The sequence below is a fragment of the Ranitomeya variabilis genome, chromosome 1, assembly GCF_051348905.1.
Source record: "Ranitomeya variabilis isolate aRanVar5 chromosome 1, aRanVar5.hap1, whole genome shotgun sequence".
Taxonomy (NCBI): domain Eukaryota; kingdom Metazoa; phylum Chordata; class Amphibia; order Anura; family Dendrobatidae; genus Ranitomeya; species Ranitomeya variabilis.
Window position 1 is genome coordinate 225,868,509 of NC_135232.1, and position 17,248 is coordinate 225,885,756.

Here is a 17,248-nt window from a genome sequence, read left to right on the forward strand (position 1 = left end):
GCATATTTGTGGGGTCGATGTCACCTTTGTATTTTCCGGTGACATCAAGCCAACGGCTTAGTAATGCAGAGGTGTCTATAAGACGCCTATAAATTACTAATCCTATAGTTATATTTCAAATAAACACACAGCAAGTATAAAGTTCTATATTTGAAATAAAAAAATACACTTTTACTGGTTTTAAACTGGTTAAAATAAGGATGTGAAGTGCTTTAACAAAGGTTGTTTAGTGATCAGGTCATGAGGAGACCCACCAAAGCTTAGACTGTGCTTATATCACACGTCATGAGGGGTGCGCGCATGGTTTCTGTGTTAGCTCTGTACATCTTGAGCACCCCAGCTCCAAGATCATTTAGAGCAAAAAATACTGACCGCAAAAAAAACTGAGCAGCAGCAGGTCACAGGAGGCAGGAGCCGGCTGCTGCGGCTAAAGCCTGTGCCCGCTGCTAAAGCCTGTGCCCGCTGCTAAAGAGAAATGAATATTCACTGCAATCCACACCCATGGGCGTGGAGGGCAATGTATATTCTCTATAATAGCATCCTGGTATGATTGGCCCCCATCCCTTTCCTGGTATGCATGGCCACATCAGAAAAACAGTAAAAAAAAATATATAACATTTACCTTTCTGCGCTCCCTCGCAGCGTCTTGTTCTTGTGCCAGCAGCTGTTTTATGCTTGTAAGCAGCGCATAGCAGGGACATCATGCTCTGCTTACAAGCTAAAGGACAGCTGCTGGAATACTCAGGCCGGGACTATGTGTGTGGAGGGCAGTGAGTATTCATTGCTCTTTAGTAGTGTGCACAGTGTCAGCCTCCGGCTCCCTTCAGCTACCGGCGGTCACGTGTGCCTGCTACTTAAGACAAATGAATATTCACCGAATTCCATGCCCATGGAAGTGGAATACGGTGAATATTCATTTCTCTTAAGTAGTGGGCACAGGTGAACGCCCTGCCTCTGCAGGAAGCCGGCGGCTGACACTGTGATCTGCTGTGAAGACACTGAGCTTGAATTGTGGTGACCTCATGACTGACTTTTTCCCACGATGCTGAGGTTACCGCAGTTCAGCCCTGCTAGGAACGCAGCCTCACTGACCAGTGGTAACCACAATGATGTCACTGCTGGTCAATGATGCAGCTCATTCACCAGTGGTTCTCAGCCTGGACTGTCGCATCTTGGCGCCATCCAGGTTGAAAACTATTTATCCCCCACACATGGTTGATGGCTTGGGACAGAAAGACGGAGAGGTTAGGAATATGGTTGTTTTTTATTTTCGTTTTATTACAGAAGACGAAGGCTTCAGTGGAATTAGGCGTTAGGTGAGTATAACTGTGTTTGTTATTTTCTCCTTCGCCACATTGGGGGACACAGGACCGTGGGTGTATGCTGCTGCCATTAGGAGGCTGACACTAAGTGAATACAAAAAAAGAGTTAGCTGCTCCTCTGCAGTATACACCACCCTCTGGCTCCAGACAGAACCAGTTTTTGCTTGGTGTCCGTAGGAGGCACACAGGTCTGGTCTTCAGTCCTAAAGTTTTTTTATTTTATTTTTCATCTTTTTCATTTTTGATTTTGATTTTTACTACAGATGAATGGGGCGACGGATCCTTTCAAGGTTCCGATCTCCTCGAACCACCAAAAGGCGAAGCACGGAGAGTGTCGCCTCTCCGTATCCTCTCCTTTGACGTGGGATGCCACGCCTGAGCTGAATTTTTTTTAGGGGCGACGGGTCCCATCAAGGGCACCAATATCCCCACACCTTACGGATGAGCACATGGAGTGTCGCCTCCACGTATCCTCTTCCACAGCCAGGCCTAATGCTGGACATTAGCCCTGTCCCATCCTAGCGGATTAACCCTTTGGATGTACAGAGGTCCACCTCGTAGCGTCCGAGCAGCCCCCACTGCACCCCACTGTTAAAGTGGATGGTACAAGGAGGCGGACAGTCCCTCTCCACCTCCCCATTAGAGGAATGGTGGATCGAGGATGATTCCTTTATTGTTGCACCATCCAAGAACATCAGCGGCGGCAGGAGGACATGTACCCGCCGCATATCGCTGGCTTACCTGCCACCCGGCAGTTTCTCCGGGTAAGTGCCGGGGCTGGAGGGCTCTGGGCAGGCGGTCTGTGGCGGCGCTGGATAGAGGGGGTCAGTGCTCCCTGGCCTTTCCGGTACCGGCGCTGATAAATTTAGTCCCCGGCTTCGGTTCTCTGCTAGGCCGCATTCTGTAACTCCGCCTCCGCTATGATGCTTCCCAGCGGCTCCACCCACCTTTGTGGCACTTCTCGTACAGGACGAGAAGCACCTTTTCTAATCTCTGCGGCCATCTCCCCTCCTCCTACGGACCCACCGGACACACACTGGAACATCCGGCAGTGATCTCTGAGGCAATTTGTTGGGGATATCTCAGCCGCAACGTCAGCACTCTCTGGGGAGGCTCAGCAGCTACAGTGCCACGCAGAAGGACCTGGGGACACAGGATCTGGGTAAGGGAGCTCTGCGTTAGACCACCCTCCTCCTCCCTGCTGTAACCTTTTCACTTCAGGAATTCCCTACGCTTTTAAAGGGAACACTTAGAAGGGTACAATGTCCCAACTTAAAGCAGGGGTCACATGATCAGCTGTGACCCCCAAATGACCCCAGGAGCCCTCCGCCGCCACCGAGCCCAGTGTACCTAGCCCCCCTGAGTGGGCTTCGTCACTGTCACAATCCATGGCTTCTCAGGCCAAAGCGATTGAGTCCCTCCATGATCCCTCCGGGGATCAGAGTATGCGCAGGTCTGACAAATGGATCCTCTCCCATACGGGAGCAGTCGGTCAGCAGGGGCCGAGAGCACTGTAGAACCCTACAGGTGTCTAGGAAAAGGATACGCAGCACGTCCCCAGAGCATTCTCGTCCGCGAGTTCTGCTTCTTGCTCTCCCTCTCCAGGGGTCATTAACGACCGCGATTCTGAGTATGAATCGGACGGCTCCTTGGACTTGGATTCGCCAGACTTCCAGTTGCTCGCTTCGGCGGCATACATACTAAAATTGGAACAATACAGAGGATTAGCATGGCCCCTGCGCAAGGAGGACACGCAAATTCGTGAAGCGTTCCGTAAAAACGGTGAATGCGATGTGGTGTAGTGACCCCTGTGGCAGCTAGGGAGTGCTGTGTGTGCTCCTTGGGATATGCATGGAGGCATATTTATCATTCTAATCGTGGTGAAACAGTGACTGGCAGTGTTGTGAATGGCCGATATGTGTCACAAAGGGAGTCTGCATGGTAAGTCTGATGCAATGTTGTTCTGGGACCTGTAGTCCCTCAAGAGTGTGTATATCTATGGTGTAGTTGTAAGGGAGATTTACTAGGCTAGTTGTGTGAGATGGGCGGGACAAACTAGCCACACATACTCCCATCTAGGGGAGTGGTTAGTACTACATAATGTGACTGAGGGATGGTCACATGGGCTCTGAGTGTGGATCTGAATGGTCTGTGCTGGAAGGTCCTGGAGAGAGCCCCATGTGTTGGGAGTGTCGGCTCCCTGAAGAGCACATGGCGGGGGCTCTGGACCTCGCACAGACCAGGCTGTGGAACAAATGGACATCCGTGTTGTACTGACCGGGGTCAGAGTGAGAATGTCGGAAGGATGCCTCTGGTGAAGAGAGGTATGCGAGAACCTGTGCGGCAATGGCAGATAACGAATGGAGATTCGTGTTGTACTGACCGGGGTCAGAGAAAAGGAAAGACAGAGTGTGAATGTCTATAGGATGCCTCTAAGGAAGAGAGGTATCCGAGAACCTGTGCAGCACCAACAGGTAACGGGAAGGAACCGTGTTGCACTGACCGGGGTCAGAGTGGAAGAAGAGAGAGACATTGTGTCTGGGGCACCTCTGAGGCCAAGGGGTGTCCAGGAACCCGTGAAGGTTGCTAACGGGTAACGGTCTGAAAACCGTGTGTTATGCTGACCGGGGTCAGAGATGAACTGTGGTAAAGTTGAATATGTCCAGATACTCTTCAAGCTGTTACTAAGTTCCTGTGGATGTGGTTTATGTTGTGCGAAATAAACCTAAAAGACTCTGTTTTGATAGAAAACCGTGCCCGAGTGCGTTAATCCCATGCCAAGCGAGTGTTCCCCAAGACACGTAGTAGGCGCTATGCTACAGCGCTGATTGAGGCGGTCAATCTGACATTAAACGTTGAAGAGAAATCTGATTCCATTCCAGATCAAGCCGTGTCCTTTAACAGGACTAAACGCCCCCATAAGACTTTTGCAGTCCACCCTGAGTTTACGGCCATACTCAATCGTTACAGGGAGCGACCGGACAAAGTCTTCACAGGACAAAAGTCTCTTGAAGCGAAATATCCTTTTTCGGCTGTGCCGAGGAAGGACTGGGCTGAATCCCCTGTTGTAGACCCGCCAGTGTCTCGCCTGGCATCCAAGACCCTTTTATCTGTACTGGATGGGTCATCTCTTAAAATCTCACAGACCGTCAGATAGAACACCTGGCTCGCTCTGTTTTTTGAGGCCTCAGACTCGGCCCTCTGTCCTTTATTCACTGCAGCATGGGTTTCTAAGGTGATAGTCTTCTGTGCAGATACCCTGGCCAAATCCATTCAGAGTGGTAATTATCCCCTCTGAAGCAGTAAATCTTGCCAGTCAAATTTCTTGGGCTGGAGATAACCTGGTACATGCATCTTGGATGCGGCTTGCTGTTCTGTTCCATCGGCAGCGAGTGCAGTCACGATCAGCAGAGCATTATGCTCGGAGAGTGGAAAGCACTTGATATCTCTGCCTTTCCAGAGCGGTCGCCTATTTGGTGAGAACATGGATCAGCTTTTTTCTGATGCCACAGGAGGAAAGAGTAAATTTCTTCCCTAGCAGAGGCTTAGGCGTCCTTTTCAGAGACAACAACAGTTCTGTTTCCGATCCCTTTGCTCCAACCCGGGTTGGTCCACCACCACTACCTCCCCTGGTCAGGGCACTCCCCACACAGGGACAGAGGTTCTCGATTCTCTTACAGATCTAGTCGACAATGGTAATCTCGCCCTGAACAGTCGAGATCTAAGGGATCTAGGTCTCAGAGATTTTCTGCCGCTGACTCCTGGCGTCATCTGGTCGACACCGGCAGGGTGGGCGGCCGCCTACTTCTATTCAGTCAGGACTATCTATCCGTCGTTTACAAGACCTCAAACTTCTAAACAAGTTTGTCAAGGTTCGTCATTTTCGCATGGAATCTCTGCGTTCAGTCTTCGCTTCTATGGAGGAGGGAGAGTTTTTTGGCATCCATCGACATCCGCGATGCTTACCTACATATCCCGATCTTTCCTCCCCACCAGAGATTCCTTTGTTTCGCCATTCATGACCAGCATTTCCCATGCTGAGTCACTCCGCAAGACGGAGTCATTACCCCGGTTCCGGGAAACAAGAAGTTCAAGGGTTTCTATTCGAATCTGTTTGTGGTTCTAAAAGAGGATAGTACAGCCATGGCCATCCTGGACCTAAAGCTTCTGAACAATTTTCTCAGAGTACGGCATTTGAAGATGCAGTCTCCCCTCTCCAAGGGTTCCTGCGCTTCGCCATCCGCGAAGAACATTTTCATCTCAGCCTTGCCCTTTCGCTTGGTCGTCTTGCTAGCCCTTCAGCAAGAGGCCCGAGCACTTTGCTAGCCATCTCTTCGTTCTCTCCGCCTTGGCATGAGGGACAACATGCGCTTTTGGACGCATGTGACAGGAGCCTCTTCTCCCTCGTCATCACACTGCCCAGAGGAATTGGTCTCCTCAGGAGTCTTCTCTTCCCATCAATGTCCTGGAGATCCGAGCGATCCGGCTGTTCCTTCGACAGGCCATCCGATCCGAATTCAATCAGACATTGCCACGGCCGTGGCTTACAGATGGGGCATTCGCAGCAAAGCGGTAATGTGCGAGGTGGAACATATCCTTTGCTGGGCCAATAGGAAACACTTGGTTATCACGGCTGTTCACTCCTGAGCATGGAACACTAGGCTGCGGACTTCCTCAGCCGTCAACGCCTGACCTCGGGACAGTGGTCTCTCCAAATGGAGATTTTTCCAGCTGGCCTGTCTTCACTAGAGGACTTTGGACGTGGACCTGATAGCGTCCTGGTTGAATGCAAAGATGCTCGAGTTTGTAGCTCAATCCTGGGACCCGAGAGCCATCGGATGGACGCGCTCGTCCCTCCGTGGAGTTAGTTTTCATCTTCCCTACCTGCCCCCATTGCTTTTGCTTCCGAAGGAATCCGGAAGATCAAAGCGGAGGGAGTACCGGTGATCCTAGTTGCACCAAACTGGCCACTCCGAGCGTGGTACGCTAAATTAGTGCATTTTGTCGCAGACGTCCCTTGGTGACTACCAGATCGAGCGGACCTGCTTTTCAAGGGCCCTTTTGACCACCATAACTCGGGGGCCTTTGGCCGTTGAATCCTGGGTCCTAACCGTAGCTGGTTTCTCCCAAGAGGCAGTTTCCACCATGGTTAATGCTCAGAAGCCGGTCTCGGTACGCATCTATCATTGGACCTGGAAAGCCTTTTTTGATAGGTGTACAGAGGTCGTCGTCCTCTGTTTTTTCTCCATTCCCTTTTTTGAATTCCTTCAGTCCGGTCTGGACTCGGGCCTAGCGCCGAGCTCCCTCAAAGGGCAGGTCTACCTTGTTCGTATTGTTTCAGCGTAAAGCCTCTTCCAAACCGCGGGTGAGAACTTTCTTCTGGTAGTCTATCGTGTGGTACGTCCCTACAGAGCGCCCTTAGACGCCTGGGGCCTTAACTTGGTCCTAGGTTTCCTATAGGAATCTACCTTCAAACAGTTACAGGGTTGTCTCTCTCTCCCACCTCCCATGGAAGGTCGCCTTCCTAGTCGCAGTAACATCAATCAGAAGTGTCACGGAGTAAGTTGCTCTCTCCTGTCGAGCTCCTTTTCTCTCACTAGGTATGTGTCTAGGACGGCGCCTTTTCACCAGACGGACGCCCTGTTCGTGCTCCCGGAGGGGCATCGGAAGGGATCGGCCGCTTCTAAGTCGACAATAGCCAGATGGATTCGGTCGGCTATTCAAGAAGCTTAACGTGTCAGCGGCAAGCCTATTCCAGCTGGGATCAAGGCACACTCCACTCGGTTGGTAGGTGCTTCATGGGCCATTCAGCATCAAGCATCTGCGGAGCAGGTTTGTAAGGTGGTGACCTGGTCTAGCCTGCACACTTTCTCAAAGCATTACAATGTCCATTCTCAGGCACCAGCAGATGCGGGCCTGGGTAGACGGATTTTTCAGGCAGCGGTAGCACGTCTTTAGACAGCGGATGCCGGGAGTTTACTCTGTTATGATGTTATTTCCCACCCAGGGACTGCTTTGGGACGTCCCACGGTCATGTGTTCCCCAATGTGGCGAAGGAAAAATGGATTTTTGTGTACTCACCTTAAAAACCTTTTCTCTGAGCCACTCATTGTTGGACACAGCACCCACCCTGTTGGCCTGATGGCTATTATTGTTTTTCTAATTTAACATGTTGTACCTACATGTTGTACCTATTCTTGATGATTATACTCTCCTACTGCTTGGTCACTAAACTGGTTCTGTCTGGAGCCAGTGGGTGGTGTATACTGCAGAGGAGGAGCTAACTGTTTTTTGTATTCATTTAGTGTCAGCCTCCTAGTGGCAGCAGCATACACCCACGGTCCTCTGTCCCCCAATGAGTGGCTTGGAGAAAAGGATTTTACGGTGAGTACAAAAAAATCCCTGTTTTAAATAAAAATGGAAAACTGTGTTTTGTTTTATTTCTAATAAAAGACTTTAAACTAGCTGTGTCTTTAATTACCATACAACTATGGGATTAGTAACGGAGGTGTCTTATAGACACCTCTCCATTAGTAATCCATGGGCTTGATGTCACCTGACAATACAAAGGGGACATCAACCCCACTTGCCACCGCCACAAGGCAAGTGGGAAGAGCTGGGCAAAGCGCCAGAATTGGTGCATCTAATAGATGCGCCTTTTCTGAGCAGCTGCGGGCTGCTATTTTTAGGTTGGGGGGGACTATATCAATGGCCCCTTACATCCTGAGAATACCAGCTGTCAGCTTTAGCAAGGCTGGTTGTCAAAAATGGGGGGACCCCACGCCATTTTTTTAAATTAAAAAAAAAAACAGCGTGGGGACCCCTCTATTCTTGATAACTAGCTGAAGCTGACAGCTGAGGGTTGCAGCCCCCAGCTGTCAGTTTTGCCTGGCTGGTTATAGAAAACCACACCAGTTTTTTTTCATTCATTTATTTATTTACAGTGCAGGCGGTGGGTGAAGAATACTCTCATCAGCCACTCCTGCTGTCACTGTTATTAGCGGCACCAGGTGTAGGCTGATGGGAGTAATAGTCCCATCAGCCGCCGCCTGCTGTTATGGTGTCTCTTGAATACAATTCTCATCATTCTTCCCTGCTCACGCTGATCGCTAGCAGAGCATCAGACGAGAGCATCTTCAGCACCCGATGCCGGGGAACAGCGCTTACTGTAGCAAGTATTACACATACGGACACTGTCCTCTCTGGTACCGTTTTTTTCCGGTACTGAAAATATCATGACGTGTGAAACCGGCCTTAGACTTGTTCAGAAGTTAGCAACATTTAGGTGGTAAACATAACATTTTTTTTTCCTGTCATACCACTTTGCATTATTTCTGGAAAGGCACCTGAAGGTTAATAAATTACCTGACAGCAGTTTTGAATATGTTAAGTTGTGCAGTTTTTAAAATTGTATCACTTCAAAGGGTTTTACAATTTATAGGTCCAAAGTCACTTCAAAACTGAATAGGTCCCTTAAAAAAATTACGGTAGTTATGTAAGATTCCTTGAAAAAAAAAAGGAAAATTACTGCAACATTTATTAAAGCGTCTAACATCCTAACAAAATAAAAGAAAACTTTACAGATGATGCTAATGTAAAGCAGACATGAGGGAAATGTTAGTTATTAACTATTTTGTGTGGTATGACTTGTCTAGTTTAAAGGGATAATCATTCAAAGTTTGAAAATTGCTAAGTTTCAGAAATGTCATTTCAGAGATTGTTATAAACGCAAAACATATCAACATCAATTTACCAGTATCTTAAAATAAAATGTGTCATGAAAAAACAATATCAGAAACATTTCAGAGTTATTGCCACATAAGCGACATGTAAGATTTGAAAAATTTAGCCCAGTCACTAAGGGGTTAATAGAGAAAGATCCAGTTGCTATCTATTTTATGTTTCCTACGTTTGTCACCAATCAAATTAATAGATCCTGTGCTGGATCATATTATTTCAATTTTTGTCCTCCCAAAAGAGAAACAAAGATTGAAAGAACTACTGGATATGTCAACATGTCCTTACCGAGTCATCCAAATGTCGGTTTAACTTTGGTGTCAAACAGGTTTTCTTTTGAACTGGCATTCATCAGTGCATTGTTTTATGATGTTTAAGATGACCTCAGCCAAAAGACTGTAGAAAACAATGAGCAGAGGGAAGAGATCATTCGTCTCAAGCAGGAAAGTGCATACTTGCAGGCTGAGCTGGTCTTTGCAGGTGAGTAACATTGCATTACAATAACTTCCATCACATGAATGGTATTTACATCATGTAAATTGTACGTTACAGCTGAAAGAGAGAAACGTAAAGATCAACTCCTTCAGCTAGCAAAATCCAAGCAAGAAAGAACAAGCACAGAACTGCAGAACTTACGACAGGTAAAGTGTTCAAGAGTTATTACCACATAAAGTAACACTGGTCAGAATTGAAAAATATTAGCCTGGTCAGGTAGGTGAAAACAAGCTGAAGGGCGTGAAGGGGTTAAGCATTATGGCCATAGGTTTTTATTGTAAAGAAAATATTTTTATAGTTTGTGATAACCTATATACAAAACTTGTGTCGTTCTACATGCTTGCATTCAGCAGGCTGTGTGATTCCACTAGGCCAACCTGTTAAGAGAACTGATGCTTAAAATACAGGGCATGCTTTATTATGGCCAGATGCATAGGAGTTTGGGGGACAATTGAAAAATAGGCGAGACTTAAAGTGGTTGTCCGACCCTGGAGTACAAGTTTGCATTCACTCTTGTTAATCCTCACAGCACACGCTTGGAGTGGGCGTTCATGTGACGGTGAGTATGCAATTTGCGTACTTACGGCCACATTCCAACTAGACGTGTCTGCCCTCACTCAATTCCCTTGCATTGATCAAGGCCGTGCATGTCTAGTCGGCATTAGCCCATGTATGCAAACCGCATACCAGCGGTCACGCTCCCACTCCTGGCACATAGAGTACTCCAAGGGTTTTGAGTGATGCTAGGATAAGTATGCTAGATATCAGCGGTGTGGACAAGAAAGCTGTACTGTGTTACCTATTGGCTCCTCCACAGATTTACATGAAGCAGCAGCTCGACCTGCAGTTTCTTCACCTAACATTGGAGAGTTCCTGTGACAAAATGCAGAAGCAAGTTGATGTCAGGTAAATCCTTACACCCAGATGGAAGAAGGAAGAGAGAATGTGTTGCATTTTACAATTTAGTAAAATTAAATATATTGTTCTATTTTAGAAATGAATTCATCAATAATCCCAATAGTAAAATGTTTTTTTAAACGGTTTGTTCGAGCATAGGTATTAATGACCTACCCACAGGATAGTTAATCAGTAGCAGATCAGTGGGGTTCTTGGCATCTGTTATCAGCTGCTATCTGGTCTTAGACACTTTGAGCAGGGCTCCTGAACACAGCTCTATTCTATGTGTAGCAGCGGTTTCCGGCTACTGCAGTATAAACTCTTAAGGCCCCGTCTCACTTAGCGAGATCGCTAGCGAGATCGCTGCTGAGTCACAAGTTTTGTGACGCAACAGCGACCTCAGTAGCGATCTCTCTATGTGTGACACGTACCAGCGACCAGGCCCCTGCTGCGAGATCGCTGGTCGTGTCGGAATGGCCTGGGCCGTTTTTTGGTCGTTGAGGTCCCGCTGACATCGCTGAATCGGTGTGTGTGACACCGATCCAGCGATGTCTTCACTGGTAACCAGGGTAAACATCGGGTTAAGAAAACAATCCTACCCCTTAAAACCATTAGTCTTTATTAATAATCCAGTATAAAAATATACAATAATTTAACAATTTCCAATACACAACATCCCAATTAGGGGACCACACTATCCTGGGAATGAGGGACTCCGCTTATCTATATCTAATTTGCAGACAAGAAATAACACAATAGAAAAAATGAACAAAACGTGAAAAATAACAATAAAAAAACAGAAAAATGAAAAAAACATAAAAAATGAAAAAATTGATATAGTATGCCTATATTGACCCTAATGAGCCCTAAGGTCTGATATCCTTCCTTGCAGCGGAGGTTGGCACCCTACATATCGACATGGCGCCCCCGCTCAACGGCGGCTGTCCCTTATTTCCCTAGGTGACCCCTACCAAATCTACCCTTAAATATCAAAACCCCACACAGATATGGATCAGAAAAGATCCATAGTAACACACATTTAAAAATACTGATACACCCGATATCTGACCTGTAGTAAATCTATATGGTAGATATGCAATAGGGCCTGGAACTGCCCCTAGTTTTTGTGTATATGTGCTACCAATAGTTGACCACACACACAGCACAGACTGTGGAACCTAATATCGTGATTGCTGCGAGTTGCTCTAGAACCTACTATGGTCCACTAATTCAAGGTCCCCTGATGAACCCCCGGAATGAATAGAACGGGGGAGAAACGCGTCGGGACAGCGTGTACATGAGCCGAGGGATTTGCAGAGCGGCCATGAGGGAATATCTTAGGAAAAAGGAGCTAAGTGGATAACTGCATTAATCTTGATATTATGATGCAATTACTGGGATACTGAACACTTGACCTGGCTAAAAAAAAGGGAAGCATAAAATACTTATATATTGCCCGTTATTTGCAAAAGAGTGAATTGCTAGTATTTATGTGAATTACCTATATTTAATATAACATATGGTGATAACCAGTCCCTTGAGCGTTTTTTATCAGAACTTTAGCTAGCAACTATAACAGATTTTTGTGACAGATGACAGCTATATGAGTATGCCTTTGCCTCTAAACATATATGTGAGGATTGATTGAGAATTTATTTATACTCTGGGTATACTAGAAGTATGGTGGTCAACTATTGGTAGCACATATACACAAAACCTAGGGGCAGTTCCAGGCCCTATTGCATATCTACCATATAGATTTACTACAGGTCAGATATCGGGTGTATCAGTATTTTTAAATGTGTGTTACTATGGATCTTTTCTGATCCATATCTGTGTGGGGTTTTGATATTTAAGGGTAGATTTGGTAGGGGTCACCTAGGGAAATAAGGGACAGCCGCCGTTGAGCGGGGGCGCCATGTCGATATGTAGGGTGCCAACCTCCGCTGCAAGGAAGGATATCAGACCTTAGGGCTCATTAGGGTCAATATAGGCATACTATATCAATTTTTTCATTTGTTATGTTTTTTTCATTTTTCTGGTTTTTTATTGTTATTTTTCACGTTTTGTTCATTTTTTCTATTGTGTTATTTCTTGTCTGCAAATTAGATATAGATAAGCGGAGTCCCTCATTCCCAGGATAGTGTGGTCCCCTAATTGGGATGTTGTGTATCGGAAATTGTTAAATTATTGTATATTTTTATACTGGATTATTAATAAAGACTAATGGTTTTAAGGGGTAGGATTGTTTTCTTAGTTGTTGGGTTTTTGCTTTATACTCCCCTATTTTGACTGGTTAGACAGTTGTACTAAACATCGGGTTACTAAGCGCAGGGCCGCGCTTAGTAACCCGATGTTTACCCTGGTTACCAGCGTAAATGTAAAAAAAACCAAACAGTACATACTCACCATCTGATGTCCGTCAGGTACCTTGCCGTCTGCTTCCCACACTAACTGAGCGCCGCAAAGTAAAAGTGAAAGTACAGCACAGCGGTGACGTCACCGCTGCGCTCTGCTCTCACTGTACGGCGGCACTCAGTCAGAGCAGGAAGCAGACGGCCAGGGACCCGACGGACATCAGATGGTGAGTATGTACTGTTTGTTTTTTTTTGGTAACCAGGGTAAACATCGGGTTACTAAGCGCGGCCCTGCGCTTAGTAACCCGATGTTTACCCTGGTTACCCGGGTGCTGCAGGGGGACTTCGGCATCGTTGAAGACAGTTTCAACGATGCCGAAGTCGTTCCCCTGATCGTTGGTCGCTGGAGAGAGCTGTCTGTGTGACAGCTCCCTAGCGACCACACAGCGACTTACCAACGATCATGGCCAGGTCGTATCGCTGGTCGTGATCGTTGGTAAATCGCTATGTGTGACGGGGCCTTTAATCAAAGAAATGGGACCTGTGCTCATATTGCTGGCAACAATCGGCAGTGGCTGCTACACTTTCAATGAAACTGCGCTCTGCACCTCCGTTCAGTGTGTTTACATCTAGCCGCCTAAATTACAGTTGGTCAGTGGGGTGCTGGGTGTTGGATCCCCACCGATATGCTATGTGTGACCTATTGTATGCATAAGTAATTAATACCTAAGCTCGGGCAAACTTTATGTTTTATTATGTTTTTATGGTACTGTCTTGAACATGGTGAGTTTAAGGGGTAGTCCAAAGGCAAAGCATTTTTCTCCTAACTCCCTCTCTATTTAAGTCTTATAATTCGAAGCTATTTTCTAAAATACTTGCTTTACAAATGTCCTACTGTTCCCTAAATGAACTGTGTAACTTTTTGTATTTTGTTTTTAATTCCCTGTCTGATGATTTGAGTATCACCAGTGCATGCTGGGATACTCAAACAAAAGCATGATCGGGGGGCAGGGTCTGTGGTCACTGTCACAGCCTCTGCCCCCTCCCTGAAACGAAGTGTCATCTGTGGCGCTCATTTCAGGGGCGGTGCTGTCCCACGGTGTCTCCTTTGTGCAGGGTCTCCGCCCACCGCTGCGATGCACGCGCATCCGGTCTGTTGTCTGTATACCCTGCAGAGACCAGTGATGTTACTAACAGGTGGTAGTACACATGCATACATATCATTTATCCACTTTCTACTTCTAGCTGTGGTCCATCAGATTTCAATTTGGATTCTACTGAAAATGATGTTTTAATAGCAAACCACCAGAGTCCACCGTTATGCATGGAAGACCTGAATGTGCCTTTAATGCAGTCATCCCTGAAAGACTCAGAACCTCTCAGACACCAGGTTAGTGCTTTCATCTCCTATGTGCCTCAGTAAACTGTAACATGCCTCATTTTTAGTGTTACTTATTGCATAGGTATCCTAGATAAAAAACATTGGGACCAGATTTTATGTTAAAATCTCTAGAAAATGATTAAAGTCAACATATGCAGTTTTGTATGTTCTGTTCTTGAGATAAATTGCAGATATAGCATAAAAAACATGACGAAAATATTGAGAGAAAGCACTATGAAACCCACTTTTTGGTATGGAAGTTTATGGTATTTTTACATGGTGTTGACAAAATAGTGCGAGTGACATTGCCGGAGGACTAAATGAGATTTTATGCAATAATCTCCTTAGATTCTAAAAACTGAATTATTGCAATTCTTAGATCTTAGCTGGCCATGCTCCATGGCCTGGGGAAATGAAGGCCCTGAGGTGCTAGTCCTCTCACATTGAAAACATTAGGATTTAGTGGTTTCACATCCAGCTTATAGGACTGCTTGACCCCATTTAGTCGAAGCAGAAAAAATGTGAGCAGCACTCCCATGTACTATAGATGTATTCAAGATTTTTTTTTTTTTTTTTTGGGGTGGGTGCGTTTTGAGATTGTTGAAGTCGCAATGTAGTGTATGTATATAGCTATGCTGCACTTCTTACATGGGATGTACTGGGAGGATAGAAGTTGTAGACTGCGCTGCTGATGTAATTAAAGAAATCCAGAAGATGTTGTACAGGATTAACTATGCTGTTTATTCTCAACGCGTTTTGAAATTGGTCCAACTTTATCAGGAGAACCGCATCTCCTGTGCATAGTTCTCCTGATGAAGAAGTCTTCTGGATTTCTTGAATGACATCTCAGCCCAGTCTACTACTCCTATCCTCCAACTACTTGCTCTACACAGCAGGATCTCCTAACCTGAGGGTACTGCAGGATTCAATCCTCTAGTCTTTGGTTGTGGGTTACACAACTCACATGAGATGAGTTCAGTTTACCCCTCACCTATACAAACTTGTCTGTTGGATAAGACCGTATTTTACTGGGTGTTCCCTTTTCTCTTTTACACATCTTTCATAGAAATCAATGGTACAGCCTGTCAATGAGTTATTTATTATCTTTCTGGTATTATTGATCTATTCTACGTTATTTACTGATTTGCTTGGCAGGCAAACTCTGCAATAAATTCTCTGAGGTATGCTAGGTATAAATGTAAAACATTTCCGTTAGTTTGTTTCCTCATTTTGTACAAAGACAAAGTAAAGCCAAATATTGCACATGTATGAAAATTAGCTTGTATGTATTGTTACAGTATAAGGAATTGCCTTCACTTCAAATGGGCTTACACTGGTTATAAAAAAAATAAAAGTAATGCTCTCACCAGTGCTCTGCAGCTCTTGTTCTGATAATTTCCCAGTGTCCGCTGGTCTCTACTTGACGCACTGAAAATGGACAGAAATGCCCACTAAGGCAATCACTGACCGTAGAGGTGAACTTCTTTATCTTGTGATTGATAGAGCAAGAATTTAAAGGGATCCTGTCACCCTCAAAATCGAAGGTGAGCTAAGCCACCGGCATCGGGCTTATCTACAGCATTCTGTAATGCTGTAGATAAGCCCCCGATGTATCCTGAAAGATGAGAAAAAGAGGTTATATTATACTCACCCGGTGGCGTTCCCACTGCGGTCCGGTCCGGGCTTCACATCTTCATAGGATGACGTCCTCTTCTTGTCTTCACACTGCGGCTCCGGCGCAGCCGTACCTTGTCTGCCCTGTTGAGGGCAGAACAAAGTACTGCAGTGCTGGGCCTCTCTGACTTTTCCCGGCGCCTGCGCACTGCAGTACTTTGCTCTGCCCTCAACAGGGCAGACAAAGTACTCCTGCGCCGGAGCCGCAGCGTGAAGACAAGAAGAGGACGTCATCGTAAGAAGATGGGAGGCCCCGCACCGTGACACCCATCGGATCGGACCGCCCACCCAGGTGAGTATAATCTAACCTCTTTTTCTCATCTTTCAGGTTACATCAGGGGCTTATCTACAGCATTACAGAATATTGTAGATAAGCCCCTGATGCCGGTGGGCTTAGCTCATCTTCGATTTGGGGGTGACAGGTTCCCTTTAAGACCATTTGTAATGTATAGAGATTAGAGATGAAAGAATAGATTGAAAGCTAAGTTGATAATTTGTGACCGCTGGACGGGAGGAGTACAAATCTCCTTAAGGCTGAGTCACACATAACGATATCGTTAACGATATCGTTGCAACGTCACGCTTTTGGTGACGTAGCAACGATCCCGCTAACGATCTCGTTATGTGTGACAGCGACCAACGATCAGGCCCCTGCTGGGAGATCGTTGGTCGATGGGAATGATCAGGACCTTTTTTTGGTCGCTGATCACCCGCTGTCATCGCTGGATCGGCGTGTGTGACGCCGATCCAGCGATGTGTTCACTTGTAACCAGGGTAAATATCGGGTTACTAAGTGCAGGGCCGCGTGTAGTAACCAGATATTTACCCTGGTTACCATTGTAAAAGTTAAAAAAAAACAGTGCATAATCACATTCTGATGTCTGTCACGTCCCCCGGCGTCCACAGGGTTAAAACTGCTTTCGGCAGGAGCGCTGCTAATGCACGCGCTGCTGTCGAGAGCTTCCCTGCACTAACTGTGTCAGCGCCGGCCATAAAGCAGAGCGTCACCGCTGTGCTCTGCTTTACGGCCGGCGCTGACACATTCAGTGCAGGAAGCTCTCGGCAGCAGCGCGTGCATAGCAGCGCTCTTGCCGAAAGCAGTTTTAACCCTGTGGATGCCGGCGGGGGACGTGACAGACATCAGAATGTGAGTATGTAGTGTTTTTTTTTTTTTACTTTTACAATGGTAACCAGGGTAAATATCGGGTTACTAACCGCGGCCCTGCACTTAGTAACCCGATGTTCACCCTGGTTACCCGGGTGCTGCAGGGGGACTTCGGCATCGTTGAAGACAGTTTCAACGATGCCGAAGTCGTTCCCCTGATTGTTGGTCGCTGGAGAGAGCTGTCTGTGTGACAGCTCCCCAGCGACCACACAACACAACA

At 46.4% G+C, this 17,248-nt stretch overlaps 1 protein-coding gene and 1 non-coding gene across 6 annotated transcripts in view; both read left to right on the forward strand.

Moving 5' to 3' along the window:
* The window catches only part of CCDC62 (coiled-coil domain containing 62), a 61,086-nt gene that overhangs the window by 33,971 nt on the left and 9,867 nt on the right, over positions 1-17,248 (forward strand). For all 5 annotated transcript variants that reach the window (XM_077293169.1, XM_077293168.1, XM_077293170.1 and 2 more), the window contains 4 exons: positions 9,438-9,539; positions 9,612-9,700; positions 10,372-10,460; positions 14,054-14,198. In XM_077293169.1, the coding sequence (XP_077149284.1) occupies positions 9,438-9,539; positions 9,612-9,700; positions 10,372-10,460; positions 14,054-14,198 (425 nt within the window). The remainder of the gene's footprint in view (positions 1-9,437; positions 9,540-9,611; positions 9,701-10,371; positions 10,461-14,053; positions 14,199-17,248) is intronic.
* Positions 2,999-3,103, forward strand: LOC143797448 (U6 spliceosomal RNA). Its single transcript, XR_013220477.1, has one exon. It is a non-coding gene; the product is annotated as a U6 spliceosomal RNA (small nuclear RNA).